Raw genomic sequence first — 18,925 nt, forward strand, 5'->3', positions numbered from 1 at the left:
GTATGTCACTTCCTTTGGCTGATGCTCAGGATACTCAATTGTGCCCAGTTAGCGCAGACTCCAGTAACAGGATGCTGACTGCCGTTCACGAAAAGGCCACCGGTGTCATTAATAACAGCGACTCTCTGAACGCTCCATATAGAACCTTTAGGCTGCTCAAAATAAAAAGCAACAAATGCCTTGCCCTTCTTTTGTATGTGTTTGTGAAATGCATGTCTTCTGTTTTTGTATTTTAATGGCTGCTGCAAGGCAAAGTGAAGAAAAGTAACAAAGATGGTTTCTACAGATGGCACATAACATCTACTAACACTGCTGCTGTTTTCAGGCAAATAAGACTTGCCGCATCCTGCAGTACCGGCTGAGGAAGGCAGAGCGACGCTCTCTCCGTGTGGCCCAAACAGGGCAGGTGGATGGAGAATTGATTCGAACGCTGGAGCAAGACGTCAAAGTAAGTGTTTGTGTGTATGAGAGAGACTGACTGAAATGGCTAAATGGAACTCTGTGTCGAATATGTAGAGATTCTGAAATTGTGACAGCTTGAGGTTAGCTGGGTTCATGCAATAGATATAGTACACTATATGAGAAGCAGGATAGAGAAAGTGATATATCTGGAATAAGATGTGAAAGCAGTGTTTCCCATTAATTACATAGACAGACCATAGTCTACACCTACCAAATCTGGCCTGCCGACCATTTTCTAATTCAAAATGTAACACAGGGAATTTTTTATACCCATTAGTAAATGTTCAATAATGTCTCTAGGCTGTTACTTGGGAAGTTGCATATTATCCTATCAGTGATCTGTGCAGTGCGCACAAGTGGTGACATTAAATTTCTGCTAAAGGTTCATGGACACCTGACCTGATTGGGGCACATGGGAGAGGTTTGCCTTCAAGCCTTTCTGCCTGTTCGTGTCCCGTGTGAAACCAAAAGTCAATGTTGACTTATTATTTTTAACCCAAACCATGATCTTTTCCTAGACCCAACCAAGTAGTTTTGGTGCCTAAACCTAACCATAAGTACCTGAAACATACTTTGAAATTTTCATTCATATCGATCGATCACGCTTGGTGAAGATTGTCTGAGACCAATCCTCGTTAAATTCAGTCGAGTCATACCACACTATGTCCTAAACGTACATGCAATTTCTCTAAAGGGGGGGGACAAATGGCAAAACTTGGAATGCGTAACTATTGCTGCATACATCTTAGTGATGAAACATGGTCTTTGATCCTTCTTCAAACAGAAATAAACTGGAAGAAATGAAATCGCTCATCTATGTGAAGCCGGAAACCCGCTCGTTGCTGCTTGCAGCTCATATGGGTTATTGAACTGCTTCCTATTGTTTGCCGCAAAAGGGTTAGAAGCTGCTCATTGCCACTTGCGGCTATATTTATTATTGCTATCATTATCATTACTATTTTACTAATATTGATATCATTACCAGTACCATTACTGCTACTTTACATCTCTTTGTGGAGGCAGATGATCGCCCAACCAGAGCCTGGTTCTGCTTTAGTTTTTCCTTGCCACTGTCGCCAAGTGCTTGCTCATGGTGGGAATTGTTGGGTCTTTCTATTAAAAAGAGTTCGGTCTAGACCTGCTGGATATGAAAAGTTCCCTGAGATAACTTTTGTAACGCTTCATTTTACTGGTCTGCAAATTCCATTGTAAGTAGGTGATAATTAGATAGTAACGTTTTTGAAATTTCTTTGAAATTACACCAAAATGACCCCAACATTTACCCCAAAATGTATTGAAAAACAGCTGGTAATTTATTTAATACATTTCCAGGAAAGTATTACGAAGTTAATTGATAGCCATGAGGTAACACAAACGCTTTATTCAGTTGATGATAATTAGCAAGAAATTTCTTGGAATTACAACCAAATAATTGTGTAATTATATTCTCTTTCCCAATTGATAATTAGCTGGTAATTTCCCAGTAGAACATTTTTAAACATTTACATTCTCACCAATTTCTGTATAATTTCAACAGATCAGTCCAACTTTGTAACAAATTTCCTGAATGTCAATTTGTTTTATTGGACACCACCATAAATAGCTAATTACAGACAAATACAACTTCATAATCAAGAATCAAGTTACTAATTGCCCATTTCAAGTGTCATTCCTTGCTTGAAGCCTGATAATAATGTATTCACACCACTCAACACATGTTAAATGTCACTTTTTATATTTTGAGACAACAATACATTAACAAATAAATAAATAACAGGAAAAAAAAGTTTTTTAAATGAAAACACAGCATTTGTACTTTTATACCTTAAAAAAACTTCTGATGTCTTCAAAAAGGTGTCCAACCACTCCATCACAGTGTGAATAACCGCTAACTGCTGCTAATTGTAGGTGCTGTTAGCTAGTTAGCTCAGGTAGCTCAGTTATTCCATAAAAACAGGCTAAACGGAAGAAAAGTAAGGAAAGACCGGTGAATAGGTGAGGATGGGCTGTGAATGGGCTGAAATTTGGAAAAAAATAGAAATAGTCATTAATATCAAACATATAAAAAGTATATTAAAAATTATAGTAACTTTATATGAGTAGCCAATAAGACTATTATATTTCAGTCTCTCTCCTTATCAAATAGAACAATTCTCTTCCATGAGCTTTTTTAAACATCTGAAACTTAAACAAAACAAAACTAACTAAATACAAAAGGTAAATAAGCCTCTTTTTATACAGTCTGCTATCATTTCCATAATAAAAAAACAAAATAAAAACTAAGTACTGAACACTAAAATAGTCCTTATACCTTGGTCAAAAGAGTCTGTGTGTTGGTAACTAATTTAATGGTTTGGGTTGTTGGGTTCATACATACAGTTTCAGCGAGTGTAAGTTTTGTGAAAACCAAACTGTAACTGCTTATTAGGAAAGTAATAATTTTAAAGAAATTTCAAATACGTTACTTGCTAATTATCACCTACTTACCATGAAATTTGTGGACCTGTAAAATGAAGCGTTACCATAACTTCTGTTGTAATTTAGCACAATATGGATCAAACTGCAGTGAAAGTGAGACTGTTAAGTGACTCTCCAAGGGCTTTCCGCCCTGCTGTTGCTGTCCGTCTCTTAGCTGCTGTCTCACCATCTGGTTGTATTGGAAGACGGGAGGAAGGAGAGAAAAGGATAAGTACATCCCGTGTCTCTGAGGGTGTGTGTGTCGAGTCTGAAAGGAAAAAAAGGGGATTGGTCACAGTTTGAAAATTCAAATTAGCCAATCATAGTGTTAGGCGTGGAGGAAAAAAGAAAAAAAAGACTAAGAGAGAAACTAACAAAAATCAAAGGAAGAAACATAAATAACATTACTAATTGTGTCTTCTTGTGACTCAGACTATAGGTCACGTTACACCAAAGATACTCTATAACAGAAGATGACGGATTACAAGTTGCGCCAAAGATGTGACATAAGTGGGCGTGGTCACCTCCCAGCCGCCTTATTTTGCCTCCCCTTTTGTCTGTCTAATAATATTCTCTTTTCCCCCCCTTCCAAAAACAGTTAAATAATAACGATAATAGTGTTATTAAGCATTTAATTTCCATCATCATCATTTCCATTTAAATCCTTAATTCACCGCCAGTTCAGCACCAGCAGCGAGAAGTGATATCTGTGTTGCCAGATCTCGAGAGAGTGTGTGAGTGAAAAAGGAGACTGGTCTCGAACAAAGATAAAGTTCTCCTGATTTGTACAATTTACAATTTCCCCCCGGGGATCAATAAAGTATTTCTGATTCTGATTCTGATTTGTCCGTGTGAAAAATGCCATGTTAGTGTCAGAATGTTCGGAAGATACTGTATGTGGCTTGTGAAAAATTGGTCCAATATTTACTTTGGAGACCCACGGGCCGAAAGAATGGGTCATAATCTGTGCTCATGCTCACTTCTCCCATTGGAGTGACGAGACTCAGGACCTGCCTCTAGTCTATAAGGGGGTGGGCGAAACCCATGTAACACATATACAGGAAATGACTCGGAGTTGAGCCATCTCCTTTCCAAACATGTCTCTGGTTACACCATGTTGTGTGTGTACAGGTGTGTGTGTGTGCATGCATTAAGCCAATGCTAGGCCTCTGCTTTGCCCACCTCTCAGTCACTCCTCTGTTTATTCTGGTAGCTTCATCATTGGCCTTATAAAAACAGAGACTCATTCCTGTCTCTGTGACTCAACTGAAAATAACTTTGCAGTAAAAAAAAAGAAAAAAAAAGACAATGACTATAAACAGTAGACATTTCATTGTATTATGGTGTCACAAGCCAAAAAAGTAGGGAACCATTGGATCGGATGTGATTACCGTGATTGGCTGCAGAAAAGCTGGATGCAATGTGACCGAAGGAACTTATATTTAGAAAACATTTAATGCCCATTATTTTGAAAATAGGGATTTAAACTGATTTTCACCCAAACTTTTGCCCTCAAATACCCAGCAGTTTCCCACTGCAAGAAGACACTGATTGCCAGACTTGCAATGAGCACAAAGGGGTAGGGATACAAATTTGTGATAAAATGCAAATCAAATGAGCTGGTGATTACACTGATTACTGAGAGCCCCTCTGAGCAAGTGAAAAATAATGAATGCCCTTGTTATAGGAGACAAATGTGGTCGATGCTTTTTGGACAATTACATGTTTCACGGGTGTTGTTTCCCCCACTGTTGGAAGGCAAAGTGCCACTGTCTCACGCCCTCTTTTCCCTCACTCAAACTGTCTGTCTGTCTGTCTGTCTTTCATTCCGCTTCTCTTTCTGTCTGTCTTTCTGTTTCAGTGACATTTAGTGTTCCTCTGAGAGTGTGGGGGCTGGTGGGACACATGGAGAAGAGATAGAATGACAACTCAGGAGAAATGGATAAATTGTGGGTTTTTGTAAATGTGTTGGTCACATGAATATTTTGTGACAAAAAACATCTCCTTATGTGCATCACATGCTCTTATTTGTTGTTTTAGGCATCTTGCGTTTGTCAGCTTGCATGTGACTGTGTGTGTGTGTGTGTGTGTGTGTTTTGCAGGGGTTAAACAGGGGTATGGCTTGCCAGAATCTCTATGAGAATATCTGACATAATTTCCTGTCCTACTCACACACTGCTCTCATTCCCACAGGCTACAGACATCTGGACACACACACACACACACACACACACACACACACAGAGTAAATAGTTATTAGGATTCTCATGATGTCAGCACAGTAGTTGTATTTCACCGTATTTCCAGAGAGAATCAGCTCTGCGTTTGCCTTGAAGGGCCGACTATAAACTAAAATTAAAATTAATAATCTGACACTTGTGATCTCAACCAGGCCTTTCAAGTGAGAAAATAATAATAATAATAATAATAATTTGAGTGAACAGATCCTTTTAAAAGGCATACTCCAGCCTTTTGGAAAATATAATTGTTTTTTGTCTCACCAGATGTTTCATGAGTATAAAGAGTGGTCCAGGATGTGTTAAGCATAGGTTTGTATGATTGATAAATTGTGATGCTGAGCAAGAGCAGTGAGCGGGATCATCTTTTTTCTGACTGAAGTGATACTTTCCAACACACCTGCATCAGAGACAGTTGGATGTGCGAATACCTCCTTAAAAAAAAAAAGGGATGAGTGAACCTTTCGTGATTTCGCTGTTCACATGACCTCTGGGTTCTGCCAAGACTCAAGGCGGACGCTAAAGTCGTGTTTCCACCAAGCCAGTCCAGTCCAGTTCAGTTTAGTTTGTTACATATTGGAACGGTTATTTTTGTGAACCACTCCAGTCTGTCCAGTTTTATCATTACCCCTCTGTTCCTGTACCTAGCACACTGACCTGGGACTTAAAGATAGAGCAGAAACAATGTAGTCCGTTGATTGGTCCTGATGGCCCACTTGCCCAGAACTAAGCAGAATCCCCGAGCTGCACCAAATGTGCTGAGGGCCGGCATCCAGGCAACTCAGAGAGAAAGAACTTTGAATTCATCATACCCTGATTGCCGTCAGCGCATATATCACACCTAGCCAAGTGGGGGTCACAATCCTCTATGCTGAAGTTACAAAAACACCACAATCTTATGATTTATTTCTGTTTCCCAGTTACACCACTGAAAATGCTCTGAAAAGGATTGCTTCAATGTGATATACAGTTAACTAGAACAAGGTAATTGAGTTTGTTCATTTGGCAATAGCTATTTCTTTGAGTAACGTTGGTGCCAATGCAACTGGAACGTATGTTAGCTATCACATTGCAAACGTAAACTGTATGAGTGAGTTGCTGTTTTTAACTGACATGTACTAGGTAGCCGATGGTAATCAGAATCAGAATCAGAATCAGAAACTGTTTATTGCCAAGTAACATACATTACAAGGAATTTGCTGTGGTCTGAAGGTGCTATTGTTTTGATAACAAATAAGTAGAATATAAAAGCTAAAATAAGAATAAAAATAAAAATAAGATAAGATAAATAACAACAGTGCAGTGACCAGAATAAAGTAAAGTGTCCAGATAAAGTGTCCAGTAGGGGGTGGGTGCGTTAATGTAACGCAGTGGGGACAGGGGTGATGTACGTTAATATAACGTATAGCTTGTGTTTGTGTTCTGGGGGGGGGGGGGGTCAGTGAGAGTTTGTCAGGTTGACTGCAGAGGGGAAGAAACTGTTTTTGTGGCGGAGGTTTTGGTCCTGATGGACCGCAGCCTCCTGCCAGAGGGGAGGGGGTCGAACAGATGGTGTCCGGGGTGGGAGGGGTCGGCAGCGATCTTCCCTGCTCTCCTTAGGGTCCTGGAGGAGTACAGGTCCTGAAGAGATGGAAGGTTGCAGCCGATCACCCTCTCTGCAGAGCGGATGATACGCTGCAGTCTGCGTCTGTCCTTGGTGGAGGCAGCAGCGTACCAGACGGTGATGGAGGAGGTGAGGATGGACTCTATGATGGCAGTGTAGAAGTGAACCAGCATTTTTTGTGGCAGGTTAAACTTCCTCAGCTGCCTCAGGAAGTACATCCTCTGTTGGGCTTTCTTGATGAGGGAGCTGATGTTCAGCTCCCACCGGAGGTCCTGGCTGATGATGGAGCCCAGGAAACGGAAGGACTCCACAGTGTCCACTGGAGAGTCACACAGGGTGATGGGGGCGGGTGGGGCTGCGCTCTTCCTAAAGTCAACAACCATCTCCACTGTCTATGAAGCGTTAAGCTCCAGGTTGTTGCTGTTGCACCAGGTCACCAGGTGGTCAATCTCCCACCTGTAGGCAGACTCATCCTCTCCAGAGATGAGTCCGATGAGGGTGGTGTCGTCCGCGAACTTCAGGAGCTTGACAGACTGGTGACTGGAGGTGCAGCTGTTGGTGTACAGGGAGAAGAGTAGAGGAGAAAGAACACAGCCTTGAGGGGAGCCGGTGCTGATCGTCCGCAAATCTGAGACGTGTTTCCCCAGCTTCATGTGCTGCTTCCTGTCAGACAGGAAATCTGTGATCCACCTGCAGGTGGGGTCAGGCACGTTCAGCTGGGAGAGCTTGTCCTGAAGAAGAGCCGGGACGATCGTGTTGAAGGCAGAGCTGAAGTCCACAAACAGGATCCTGGCATAGGATCCTGCGGAGTCCAGGTGCTGGAGGATGAAGTGTAGAGCCAGGTTGATGGCGTCATCTACAGACCTGTTGGCTCTGTAGGCGAACTGCAGGGGGTCCAGCAGAGAGTCTGTGATGGATTTGAGGTGGGACAGGACCAGGCGTTCAAATGATTTCATGACCACAGAGGTCAGGGCGACGGGTCTGTAGTCATTTAATCCTGTGGGCCCTGGTTTTTTGGGGACGGGGATGATGGTGGAGGCCTTGAAGCAGGCGACGGGTCTGTAGTCATTTAATCCTGTGGGCCCTGGTTTTTTGGGGACGGGGATGATGGTGGAGGCCTTGAAGCAGGCTGGCACGTGGCATGTCTCCAGTGAGGTGTTGAAGATGTCCGTGAACACCGGAGACAGCTGATCGGCGCAGCGCTTCAGGCAGGATGGGGAGATGGAGTCTGGTCCAGCAGCTTTACGCGGGTTTTGTCTCTTGAAGAGTCTGTTCACATCTCTTTCAAGACAGAGGTGTCGATGCTGGAGGAGTGGGGGGCGCTGTGGGGGGCAGCTGTGTTGGTAGGAGGTGTGAGAGTTCAGCCCCAGGTGTGATGAGGGGGTTGGGGCTGTTGGGCTGGAGCTGGTGGGTGATGGTGTGGGGGATGGTGTCAGGACTGTCCCATTGTCTTTCAAAGCGACAGTAGAAGTCGTTGAGGCTGTTGGCGAGGCGTCGGTCGTTAGCAGAGTTGGGGGCTCTTGGCTTGTAGTTGATGATCTGCCTTAGCCCCCTCCACACAGAAGCAGAGTCGTTGGAGGAGAACTGGTCTTGTAGTCTCTCTGAGTACAGTCGTTTAGCTTCCCTCACCGCTTTGCTAAACTTGTACTTGGCTTCCTTAAACTCTGCTCTGTTGCCACTCTTAAACGCCTCTTCCTTTTCCAACCTCAGCTGTCGCAGTCTTGCTGTGAACCAGGGTTTGTCGTTGTTATAACTCACCCTGGTCCGAGATGGTACGCAGCAGTCCTCACAGAAGCTGATATATGACGTCACAGCCTCTGTGTACTCATCCAGACTGTTGGTGGCAGTCCTGAAAACATCCCAGTCAGTACAGTCCAAACACGCCTTCAGGTCCTCTGCAGCTTCACTGGTCCACTTCTTCGAAGTTCTCACAACAGGCTTAGAAAGTTTTAATTTCTGCCTGTATGTGGGAATCAGGTGGACCATGTCGTGGTCAGAGTGTCCCAGTGCAGCGCGGGTGACGGCGTGAAAAGCGTTACTGACTGTGGTGTAACAGTGATCCAGAGCGTTCCCCTCCCTGGTGGGGCATTTAATAAACTGTTTGTATTTTGGGAGTTCATGTCTGAGGTTACCTTTGTTAAAGTCACAGAGGACAATAACTAAGGAGTCCGGGTTGGTCCGCTCCGTTTCCAGTATCTGGTCGGCGAGTGCGCGCTGTGTAATAATGATGGTAGCAAGTGAACTACTTTACTGAATGGGTTAGCTTGCAAGCTAGAGCTAACTTGAATGTGATATCTAAATGTCAACAAGTTAATTTGTTGATCTGTAATTTAGCCAGCTGACTATATAACGTTATATATATGTTAGCAAGGCCTGTCATACTCTCAGTTTCAACCCACATCTACTAGCATTACATTACTACATTACTGAAGTACGTCCTGAAGCTCTTTCTGACTCTGTGTCTTGTAGAGAGGTGCAGGCTGTTGTTGTTCGAGACTTAAGATGTAATAGAACTGCGTTGGCTAAGGCCTGTGTTAATCCGTACGCGGAGTGCATAGGCGGTGTACAGTTATCAGAGTGGAATAGTCCCGGATATTGCTATTGTACAAATTCATTGTAGTCATTAGCAATGAAGTAGCCGAGTTTTTAATGGCAGGTTGCCCGTTATCACGTTAATATATATATAACATTTAATTGATTGAAACCAATAAAGGCTGTTTTGCTGTAATAAATGAAGAATATTTGTGCTCCTCATTTAACTTTTTCTTGATCTCTATAAGTAATGCTGATGGAGCTCCCTGCACTTTTTTTTTTAAGATAATGTTGAAGTGTTCTATTTTGCAGCATTTAATTAAACATATGTTTAAGGGAATTTACACAAAGTTTTGGGTTGGAGCTCGTGTTATTCTAAATTTTAACACTCGGAGCGGAGACAGGCAGGTTGTAAGTTTAAAAACTAGGGATTTATTAAACAAAGTTTAAATTGTGAGATGAGGTGATGGCACTCAGGGGCCGGTGGAGAGTGGCAGATTGGAGGTGGCTTGGAGTGACAGGCTGAATGCACGGGAAGCAATGGACCTGAGGCACAGGCAGACAAAATTTAGTCAGGGACTCCAAAAAACACACGATCAGAAACAGAGGAACAAAGTCTGTTGTTAGCGTTCTGGTGAAGACTGGAGCGAAGATCCGGGGTTTAAGTACTGCAGGTCTTGATTAGTGAATGGTAAACAGGTGTGCAGGATAAGAGATGATTGAGGCCATGCCCAAACAAACAATCACACACACACACACACACACACACACACACAGACAGACAGACAGAGAGACAGAGAGAGAGACTGATGGGGAACTGACGAGAAAACACCAGGGAGGGGAAAAGGAGGAGAGCGCAGCTGGACCATCACAAATATATTGGTTCCAAATATCAGTTATCAGTCTCTTTGATTACTAATAATATTGTATCTGCCCTGAAAAAGCCATATCGGTCATATATACTGCTATTGTTGTGAGGACCCTAATTGAGATAAATTCACCAGTGTCTACCCCTAACCATAAAATTCAAAAAGGCATTTTGAAGAAGTGGTCATTACAAGTCATTAGATTAGAGCTGGGAATCATATATTTGCTCTCATTTGAGTTTTCTGTCCAAGTGAGTAAAACTTTCATGCATAGTAACGCACACATAGGCTCTTTGGGGTTCTTGGGCAAAAACTGCACATCCAACGAACACTGCTAAAACTCTATGCAGCAGAACGATTCAGTTTCTGTCGCCATTGGAGGGCAATTTGAACAAAAGCACTACTAGTTGCTGTTTGCTCTCGGCAGCTCTGGTTGGTCCCCGCTGGCCATAACCTCCCGCACGGCTAATGCAGCTGCAGCCTCTGCCTCTCTGTGCTGCGTTTGGCCTGAATACGGCTTAAAATCCGAGTGAGCCAAAACACTGTAAAATGTATGCAGACTGTAAGATGTATTCTTGTCCATAACGTCCTATGCGCACACATTTTGGGATACCATTTTTGCTGTTGGAAACAGCTAGTTTTCAAACGAAGAGGACAAGTTCTGTTTTGACTGTCCGTGGAGGCGGGCATACAAAGCTGGCAGCGAAAGCCACATCCTCTAGCAGACTTTTGCAGGCAAATCAGTGGAGAGCTCAGGGTGCAGGCAACATGGAGGGAAGGTCAACATTGTTAATTTGCATATACTACCCACATTGTAATGATACAAAGCTGGTAGAACCCTACTGAGTTTGTGACGGTTTATTATTACGGGTAAAACCCTATTGAATTTGTACTGGTTTATTAGGGTTTAACCCCCAAAGTTGATTTGGTTTTGGGTTATTCTTCTGTAATGCAGTCAGTTTTATAATAACATTACCAGCTGTGTGGTTTCTTAAAAACTGGTCCAACAACATATTTCTCGCTCTCAAAAGGTATTGGCTATTATTATGATCAGAATGTTCACGGTATCAGTATTTTGGATGAAGAATTCAGTCGCACAGAATTCAGTCAGTTTGCTGAAATTTTTCTTAAAAAGGCTTCCATAGTGCCTAGCATGATGGATCTGATAAATGTTTTTTTCCAAAGCCTCGGGCCTACACCTGAATCTAGAGAAGTGTGAATTACCTCCAATTCATTCATGTGAAACTAATATGATTTTTGACATTCCGGTGAAAGAGGAGGTTAAATACCTTGGAGTTGAATCTAAGTTTTAGAGAAGTGAAGAAGAAATGATGACCACGTTAAATATGCCCGCATCATTCTTTATTAATTACCCCAAAGACAGGAAAATGTGCTAATTCTAAAATTTGTAATTTTATCTGGAGAAATAAAACCCACTATATTTTAAAATCCCAGCTAGTTAAAAGTTATGGAAAAGGTGGTTTAAAAGCTTTGGTTTAGGAAATGTCTTTCCCAACTCTGTAGTTTCATATACCAAAGCTTTTCTTTATTGTTATCTGTGTTCCACAAACAGTTTTTACTTTTTGCGAAAATAGTATTCTCCCATCATTTCTCTCCCCACGACACATTGTGGAACAATAGGGTAATTACAATAAACAAATAGTAAAAGCAGCCTGGTTCTCTCACAACTTAGTTTTGTAACAGATTTATTGGAGGTAGGGGGTTTGTTTTGACTACAATATTTTTTTTCTGTATATTTGGGATAAATGGTTCCAAAAAGAGTATAACAAGGTCTGTGGAGCCATCCCTCTCGCTCTTCTACATTTAATCCAGAACATTTTAAGGTAATATGCCTTACCCACCTGTAGGGGTGGAATTGCTCCACAGAAAGGTTGACAACAGACTAATTTCGGGTGTTATCAAGAAGAGCATTTTTGAGGACTATGAGTCTAGAATTCAGGCTCTCTTATGAGTTTGGTTCCTCCAGGGTTGGAAAGAGTACTAGAATTTTTCACTCAAGTAAAAGTGCTGTTACTTAATAGATCTTTTATTGAAGTACAACTAGGGCTGGGCGATATGGCTAAAAATGTCGAGTCTGAATAGTAACTGCAGCTCTGGTGTGATCACTGTGTGAGAGAGAAAATATATATATAATTGTCTGCATGTGTATCTTTTTTAAATCTAAAAAAAGGTGTGGTGTCCGTTTGTATCCACATGGTTTACACTTGCACAATTTGTTCCTCCCTGCTCATCTGCAAAATCTCTCTGAACACAATTAGTAATTGTATTGTATAACTGTGTTGCTGTATGCCAGACTATGAATGTGTGTTTGTATATCTGTGTGTCTGCATCTTTGTGTGTGTTTGAACCAGTGCCAGTGTTCAGCTGAGTCCCACAATGCCCCTCTGTGCTGCCCACTCTCTCTACCCAATGGCTCCACTACACTCCAATTCATGTTTTAATGTGTGTGTGTGTGTGTGTGTGTTCAGTAGTTCCTAATAGTTCCCCTTGTACTCTCTGGATTTCTGTTACATCTAATTGTACATTTTATTCAACTGTCACTCGTCTTGTCAAAACACATACCTTCCTAATACTAACACTATAGTAAATACAAATGCAGTGTAGTATTTTGGCAGTTAGCATAGCACAAATCAATGTACTGTATGGGCAATGATAAAAGACGTACCAATCAATGTCAATCAAACTGTAAATTTCACACTCTGTCAACTGTCAAATTTGAAAAAGCCAAAAACCTCAGCCAAGATGTTTTTCCAAGGATTTATTTATTCATTTATGGGTTTTCCAAACTGTCACAGGATCCTTCGCACCACCTTGCAAAATACAGCGTTTCACCTTTTCCCAGCTGTACAGTAAACAGCTCCAATTTACCAATTTAACAACTCTAAGTTGTGAGAACACTGTTGCTAAGCGACTGACAACTACATTTTGTTTTATTTTCCAAAAGACGTTTTTTTGATTTTGTGCCTTTTTCATTTCTGCATCACCTATGTCAATAAATTAAGAGCATGCAACAAGAACAAAAAATTGAAAGAGGTTGAAAATGTGCTCAACTATCCCGCACAGCTGGTCTGCACATGACATGAGGAGCTGACGCCATCCGGACCCGCGGCCTTCCTCACCTTTATCCTCCTGAGTTCATTCCTCACCTGGTTTGTTGTGAGGGACAGATTGGAGCAGGGGGGCTGTATGCTGGGGGTTGGCCATTGGGCAGGAAGTGCAGAGTGTGTGAAGGGTGGCTGTGAGCTGACTGTTGTGGGAAGGGGGAAGAATGTTGGGGTGGGGCAGTATGCAGGGGGTGCAGACGATTGGGGTTGCAGCAGAGTGGACTGGGCCTGGGGCTGAGCAGATGCCTGATCAAATCTATTGAAGAAAACGTTCAGATCATTCACCGACTTCCGGTCCCCCACAGGCTGGGAGTTGGGTTCCCTATAACCAGAGATGGTTTTAAGGCCCTTCCAGACTCCCCTGATGACTGTTCTGCTGCAGACGATCCTCCATCTTCCTCCTGTAGCTGTTTTTACTGTCCCTGATCCTCCACTTCAGCTCCTCCTGCACGTTCTTCAGCTCCTCCTTGTTTCCTGACTTAAAGGCCCTCTTCTTTTCCTTGAGGAGAGCCTTTATGTCCGGGGTAATCCAGGGTTTGTTGTTGGAAAAACACTGTACAGTCCTGGTGGGTACGGTGTTCTCCATGCAGAAGTTAATACAGTCTGTTACACAGTGTGTAAGACTGTCGATGTCCTCCCCATGAGGATCATAAAGTACTTCCCACTCCATTGCGTCAAAACAGTCCCTCAAAGCCTCGTCAGCTTTGTTCTGCCCGGGTCAGCGCCGCTAACTCATCCATCTTATTGGGGAGAGGTCTCACATTCCCCATGATGATCGATGGAAGGACGGGTTTAAAGTGTCTCCTCCTAGCGCTGCGCTCCCCTCCAGCACGATTTCCCGGTCTCCTCCTCCTCAGCTCACGGGGGACATTGGGTATCTCCTTGGGTAACAGCTGATCCCTGGTGTAAACACTAGGACCATGGTTGCGGTCGTAAACAGTGCAGTTTGTTAAAAAGTTAACAAACTAAAGAAAATAAGAAAGTAAAGAGGAGAAAAACTCAACGGTGAGCGAGAGCTGCTGCAACAGGCTGCCACTAGTACGGCGCCATCTTTTGGGCTGATTGCATGCGCAAGACCCATAAAACCTAACATTTCTTGCCACTTCTGATGTGTGTACAGTTTCTTGACTTTTCAAGCATGATTAGCCCCACAAAAATGCAATTAATCCTAGCGATTCCATTAGGGTCCTCGTAGACCTTTCCTGCTCGGGCCCTAATAATAATCTTCAATTAAAAATATGGCTTTCGCAACGATTCTCTCTGCTCGGGCCCTAATAATGATCATTAGAATAGCAATAGGGCCCTGGTCTTTTCCACCCTAATCGCCAGATGGTTGATACTCATGAGCTAGAAGTCTACTCAACCACCATCTCATATACACTGAATGAGAGATTTAATGAGTTGCTTGCATCTTGAAAAGAGGCAGAGAAATTTCATTCTATTTGGCAATTCCATTCCATTTATCTCCCTCTTCTCCTCTACTGACTCCTCAAGTCTGACTCACTCTCAACTATCCTCATGAACCTAAACCAAGCAACCTCACACCAGAGATACCCCCCCCCTCCCCTTTTTGTTTTTGCTTAAGTTGTCAACTGTTATCTCTTATCTTATCAAGTTCAAATAGAATAACAACGGGGCTTTTGCACATATTCTCAGTGCTTGGGCCCTAATAAATCATGTATAAATTGTATTGTAAATGTATACCACTATAAAATTATGATAACGCAATGCATGTGCAAAATTACGAGATACAAAGCCGAACAGCAACATTTCACTGATGTTACATTTGTTGCAATCAGTACACATGAATCCTAGCCTGTGCCCCTCAGTAGGCCTACACACACCTTTTATTTAATAGAGATGCTCTGATCACATTTGCATGCACATGTCAGTGTTAATAACTTGCAACACACAAGAAAGGATGATACAGCAATGCTTTATGATCAAATTATTTCATAAAAGTTTTAACTGATCATAACAATGTAAATCCAGATTCCATTTACCTCGAAACAGAAAACATTTGTGACATTCGACCCAAATACATACACTGCTGGTAGGAGATCAACCTCCAAAGATCTCCTCATTTGGCTCTCTAGCTACAAACAACATGTTGCCAGTCACAATATTTGATCAATTACAGCTTAAATGTTAAACATTTTCCAAGAGTACAAGAAGTTATCTCAGGGCACTTTTCAAGTGGTGAAAAGTGTGGAGATAGGTCTGGCTGTGCGACACTACTCGGTCAGATCAACGTAAAGGGGTGCATGTCTGAAAGGGGCTTCACACTGCAGCAAAAGAGTATGGCCATTTTAAGACATTAAACACTGCATGCAATTGAGAAGGTTAGCTTATTTAATGGAATGCTTTTGGAGAAAAATGTGTTAAACATGTTTGAAAAGTATGGTATGGAAATATTATTGTTTTTGTATCAGAGATGACACTTGTATTAGCACCACCCACCCCTATCCCCAATAATCAAGAAACAGCAAGAACACAATACAGGAAGTGTCCTATAGCAATATCAGTATAGTACACATAGATGCCTGATGTCATCAATGCATTTAAACAATGAACAACTCTCAGGCTACAAAGCAATTCTATAGTGTTTTCCCTGGTGGGGATTGTAAGACGCACTAAGCTAAACTCCTCCCCCTCCATCCCTCACTCTTCACCCTCTCAGGTGGCGAAGGATGTGTCCATCCGTCTCCACAGCCAGCTGGAGAGTGTGGAAAAGAAGAGGAGTTGTCTGGAGCAGGAGAACGAAGAGCTGAGGATCCAATTGCAGGACCTGGAGGTCGCCAAACACGTCTTGCAGCAGGAGATTGACAAGGTAGGATCAAAATATCATAACTGTGCTGTATGGAGTCAGACCAGGATATGCCATAGGGGAGATTGGCTTACAGAATGGGATAAATGCTGTTTGTTGGCATGGCTGTTAATAAATATCTGAATTTTTTCTTGTAGCTGAAAGGATAATTGACTTGATGGGTTAGGGTTAGGGTTAACCCTAGGTTTTCTATAGTTTTCTATGTGCCAGTATGAAATAAGAGCTGTAAGCTGTAATATTCCACATGATAAACAGCATATATGTGTCATCTTAGAAGAAGTTGTCATTCACTTCACTGCTGAGCTGTTTAGTAAACTCCCTTTTTTGTTGAAGGATGTTGCTGTGGTCTAAATGCAGATTAAAGTATCTATTTGATTTTGGACCATGGATTCTGTAAATTTCAGCTAGACATTGAGTTTCAGGCAGATGCTTTTATTGCCTTTAGCCTGTCCTTTTGGTCCTTTGAAGAAAACAATGTTTACTGTGCTCAGTTTGCTTGGGAGCCTCAGGGGAGCCCATCTCTGTTCTCATCGAGTGTTGATTTTTGCTACTCTGCTGCCACTCTAGGGACTTTTTTGTTATACCAAGTTTAGCCGATAAAGCACTACAATGAAAAGAAAGAATACAATTTGATGTTGGGGCCAGCTGAAGTGAAAATAAACAATACAGAGACCCAGATTCGCTCGAGATGAGCAAGATTGACCCCTCCACTCTCTCCTGAAGGTCTCCTTCTGAGGTCCCATCTTGCAAACCCATTTATTTCTCTGTTTCGTGCTTCTGCTCATTGTCTCTTTTCCTCAGTGTCTGATGGGCTGATGGTCATGGCCTAGGCCCAGGACTAGGTCCCTGATGTGAGTCAGGGTTGGACAGATGGCTGGATCACTGGCAGGGGTTCTGGGTCTGTCTGCTCTAGTCTGGCTGGATCCAATTTTATTTATACAGTGCCAAATCATAACAGAAGTTATCTCATGACAGTTTACATATAGAGCAGGTCTAGACCAACTCTTTATAATATTATTTACAGAGACCCAACAGTTCCCACCTATAAGCAAGCAGCGGCAAGGAAAAGCTTGTTTCAGTGTTTCCCGATGTTGACTTTACAGCAGTAGATAGGCAGTTCATTTTCAGCAGCTAACTGAATGAGCGGAGATGTCAAAGCAAGCACTTTGTTGCCTTTGTTGTTCACCAATGATTGTAAGATGCAGTGTTGTGCAGATCGGTGATGTGTCCATAGTGATGTGGGTCTTCATTCCGACCATCACCTATTAGGGTTTCCCCCAGAAAAGTTGTTCGGTCCGGTGGCAGGTATCTTTTGACTGGGTCTGGTGGCCCGGCAGCCCGGCAAAGGAGATTTGAAAATATGACTAAGTATTGTTGACTTTTTTGAATGTGTGTTGACCCTGCTATAGCACAACTATAGCAGGGTCTTACAAATAATCTGACAATGTACATTCTTGGAATGCTGTATTTTCAACAACAAAAGAGCTGGACTCAAAAAAACTACTACTGATTCTTACAGCCTTGGAAATTTGGGTACATTTCAACAACAACAAAATAAATGAATTAAATATACTGTCTCCAGTGACTCAGTGTTTACGTCTACTTGAAGTAACGTTGACGTTTTAGATGTTTGGCTGTTCTTGTTCTAGCGGCGTTACTGTGTATAGGGTGCTCAGCTCTACTGAGGTGGCGGCGCTTCGTCGACCTGAGGCTGGGCTAACACTGTCGACTTGGTGGAGCCGCGAATGTGAGGCAATTTTTTCAGAATGAGCTTTGGGTAATGACTGAAGAAATCTGATTGCAGATTGTAGTAGATACTTCACTTCCTCATGAAATCCTGTATTGATAGTTCTATCTCATGCTCCTTGCAAATAATGATCTTTTCATGAATGTTGAATAATCCTGCATCAGCCTCTTAAAACGATCAACAATTGTCAGTTGTTGAAATTATCCACCTATTATCGGCTAGTTAACACTGAAGTTGTTGGGATTTAAACTGCTGAATGTCAGTTTTCTACAAAGCGTAATCGTAAGCCTTTGCTTGCTGTTTTACTGGGAACTGGAGAGAGATTGGTTCCTGCAAACCTAACGGTGTTTATGACACAGAAACAGAAAGAGAAACAGTTCCAACTGGAGAATTTCTGAAAGAATTGTGAGTGTTGGCTGTTGATAGGCTGATGCTGAACTGGATCACTGGCTTTAAAAGTTAAATAATACCAAAAATGTGTGAAAAAAGTTTAAGAAAGTTAGAAAAGTGCAAAATGGTCTAAATGCAATGAATAGGATTTAGAAGTCCAAGAAACCTCATTGCCTGAAAGATGTGGAACATTTTAAGGCTTGAAGTTGGAGTTGAAATACATTGCTAGAAAAGCCAAACTCTAATATCGTCAATGTTTTTTTTTGTTGTTGAATAAACCTCATATTACATTATGCCTGAAAAAGTGTGAAGATGTCTTATTACCTGTATGTTTGTGTGTCAAACTCCACTAATCTAATCTCAATCAGCTGTGTGTCCCCAGATGCAGTCAAAGGTTGCCATGGTAATTTCATAGTAACTGGTGTTGTCTAGATTAATAAACTGTAAGAGAGAAAAGCTCCTGCTGTCGCAGCTGTGTGAGATTACTGTGTGTAGTGTCAAACGTGGGAAGGAGCGCACGTTAGAAAAGTCCCTGTTTCTGCTTTCCTGCTGAAATTTGTGCTCTAAGTTGATATGGAAGTCTATGCGGCAGCTGGTTCACACTCCTGCCACTTTGAAGCTGACTATGGTAACTGTGTGAGTCTGTTTGATTCCGCAGTTACATGTCTGCAAGCATGTT

The 18,925-nt window shown here is 42.2% G+C and overlaps 1 protein-coding gene across 1 annotated transcript in view; it reads left to right on the forward strand.

The window, feature by feature from the left end:
* Positions 1-18,925, forward strand: part of mtcl2 (microtubule crosslinking factor 2) — a 66,805-nt gene that overhangs the window by 11,328 nt on the left and 36,552 nt on the right. Inside the window, exons 3-4 of the mRNA XM_070910518.1 lie at positions 326-448; positions 15,963-16,112. Coding sequence (XP_070766619.1) covers positions 326-448; positions 15,963-16,112 — 273 coding nt within the window. The remainder of the gene's footprint in view (positions 1-325; positions 449-15,962; positions 16,113-18,925) is intronic.

Source organism: Enoplosus armatus, chromosome 8, assembly GCF_043641665.1.
Source record: "Enoplosus armatus isolate fEnoArm2 chromosome 8, fEnoArm2.hap1, whole genome shotgun sequence".
Classification (NCBI taxonomy): domain Eukaryota; kingdom Metazoa; phylum Chordata; class Actinopteri; order Centrarchiformes; family Enoplosidae; genus Enoplosus; species Enoplosus armatus.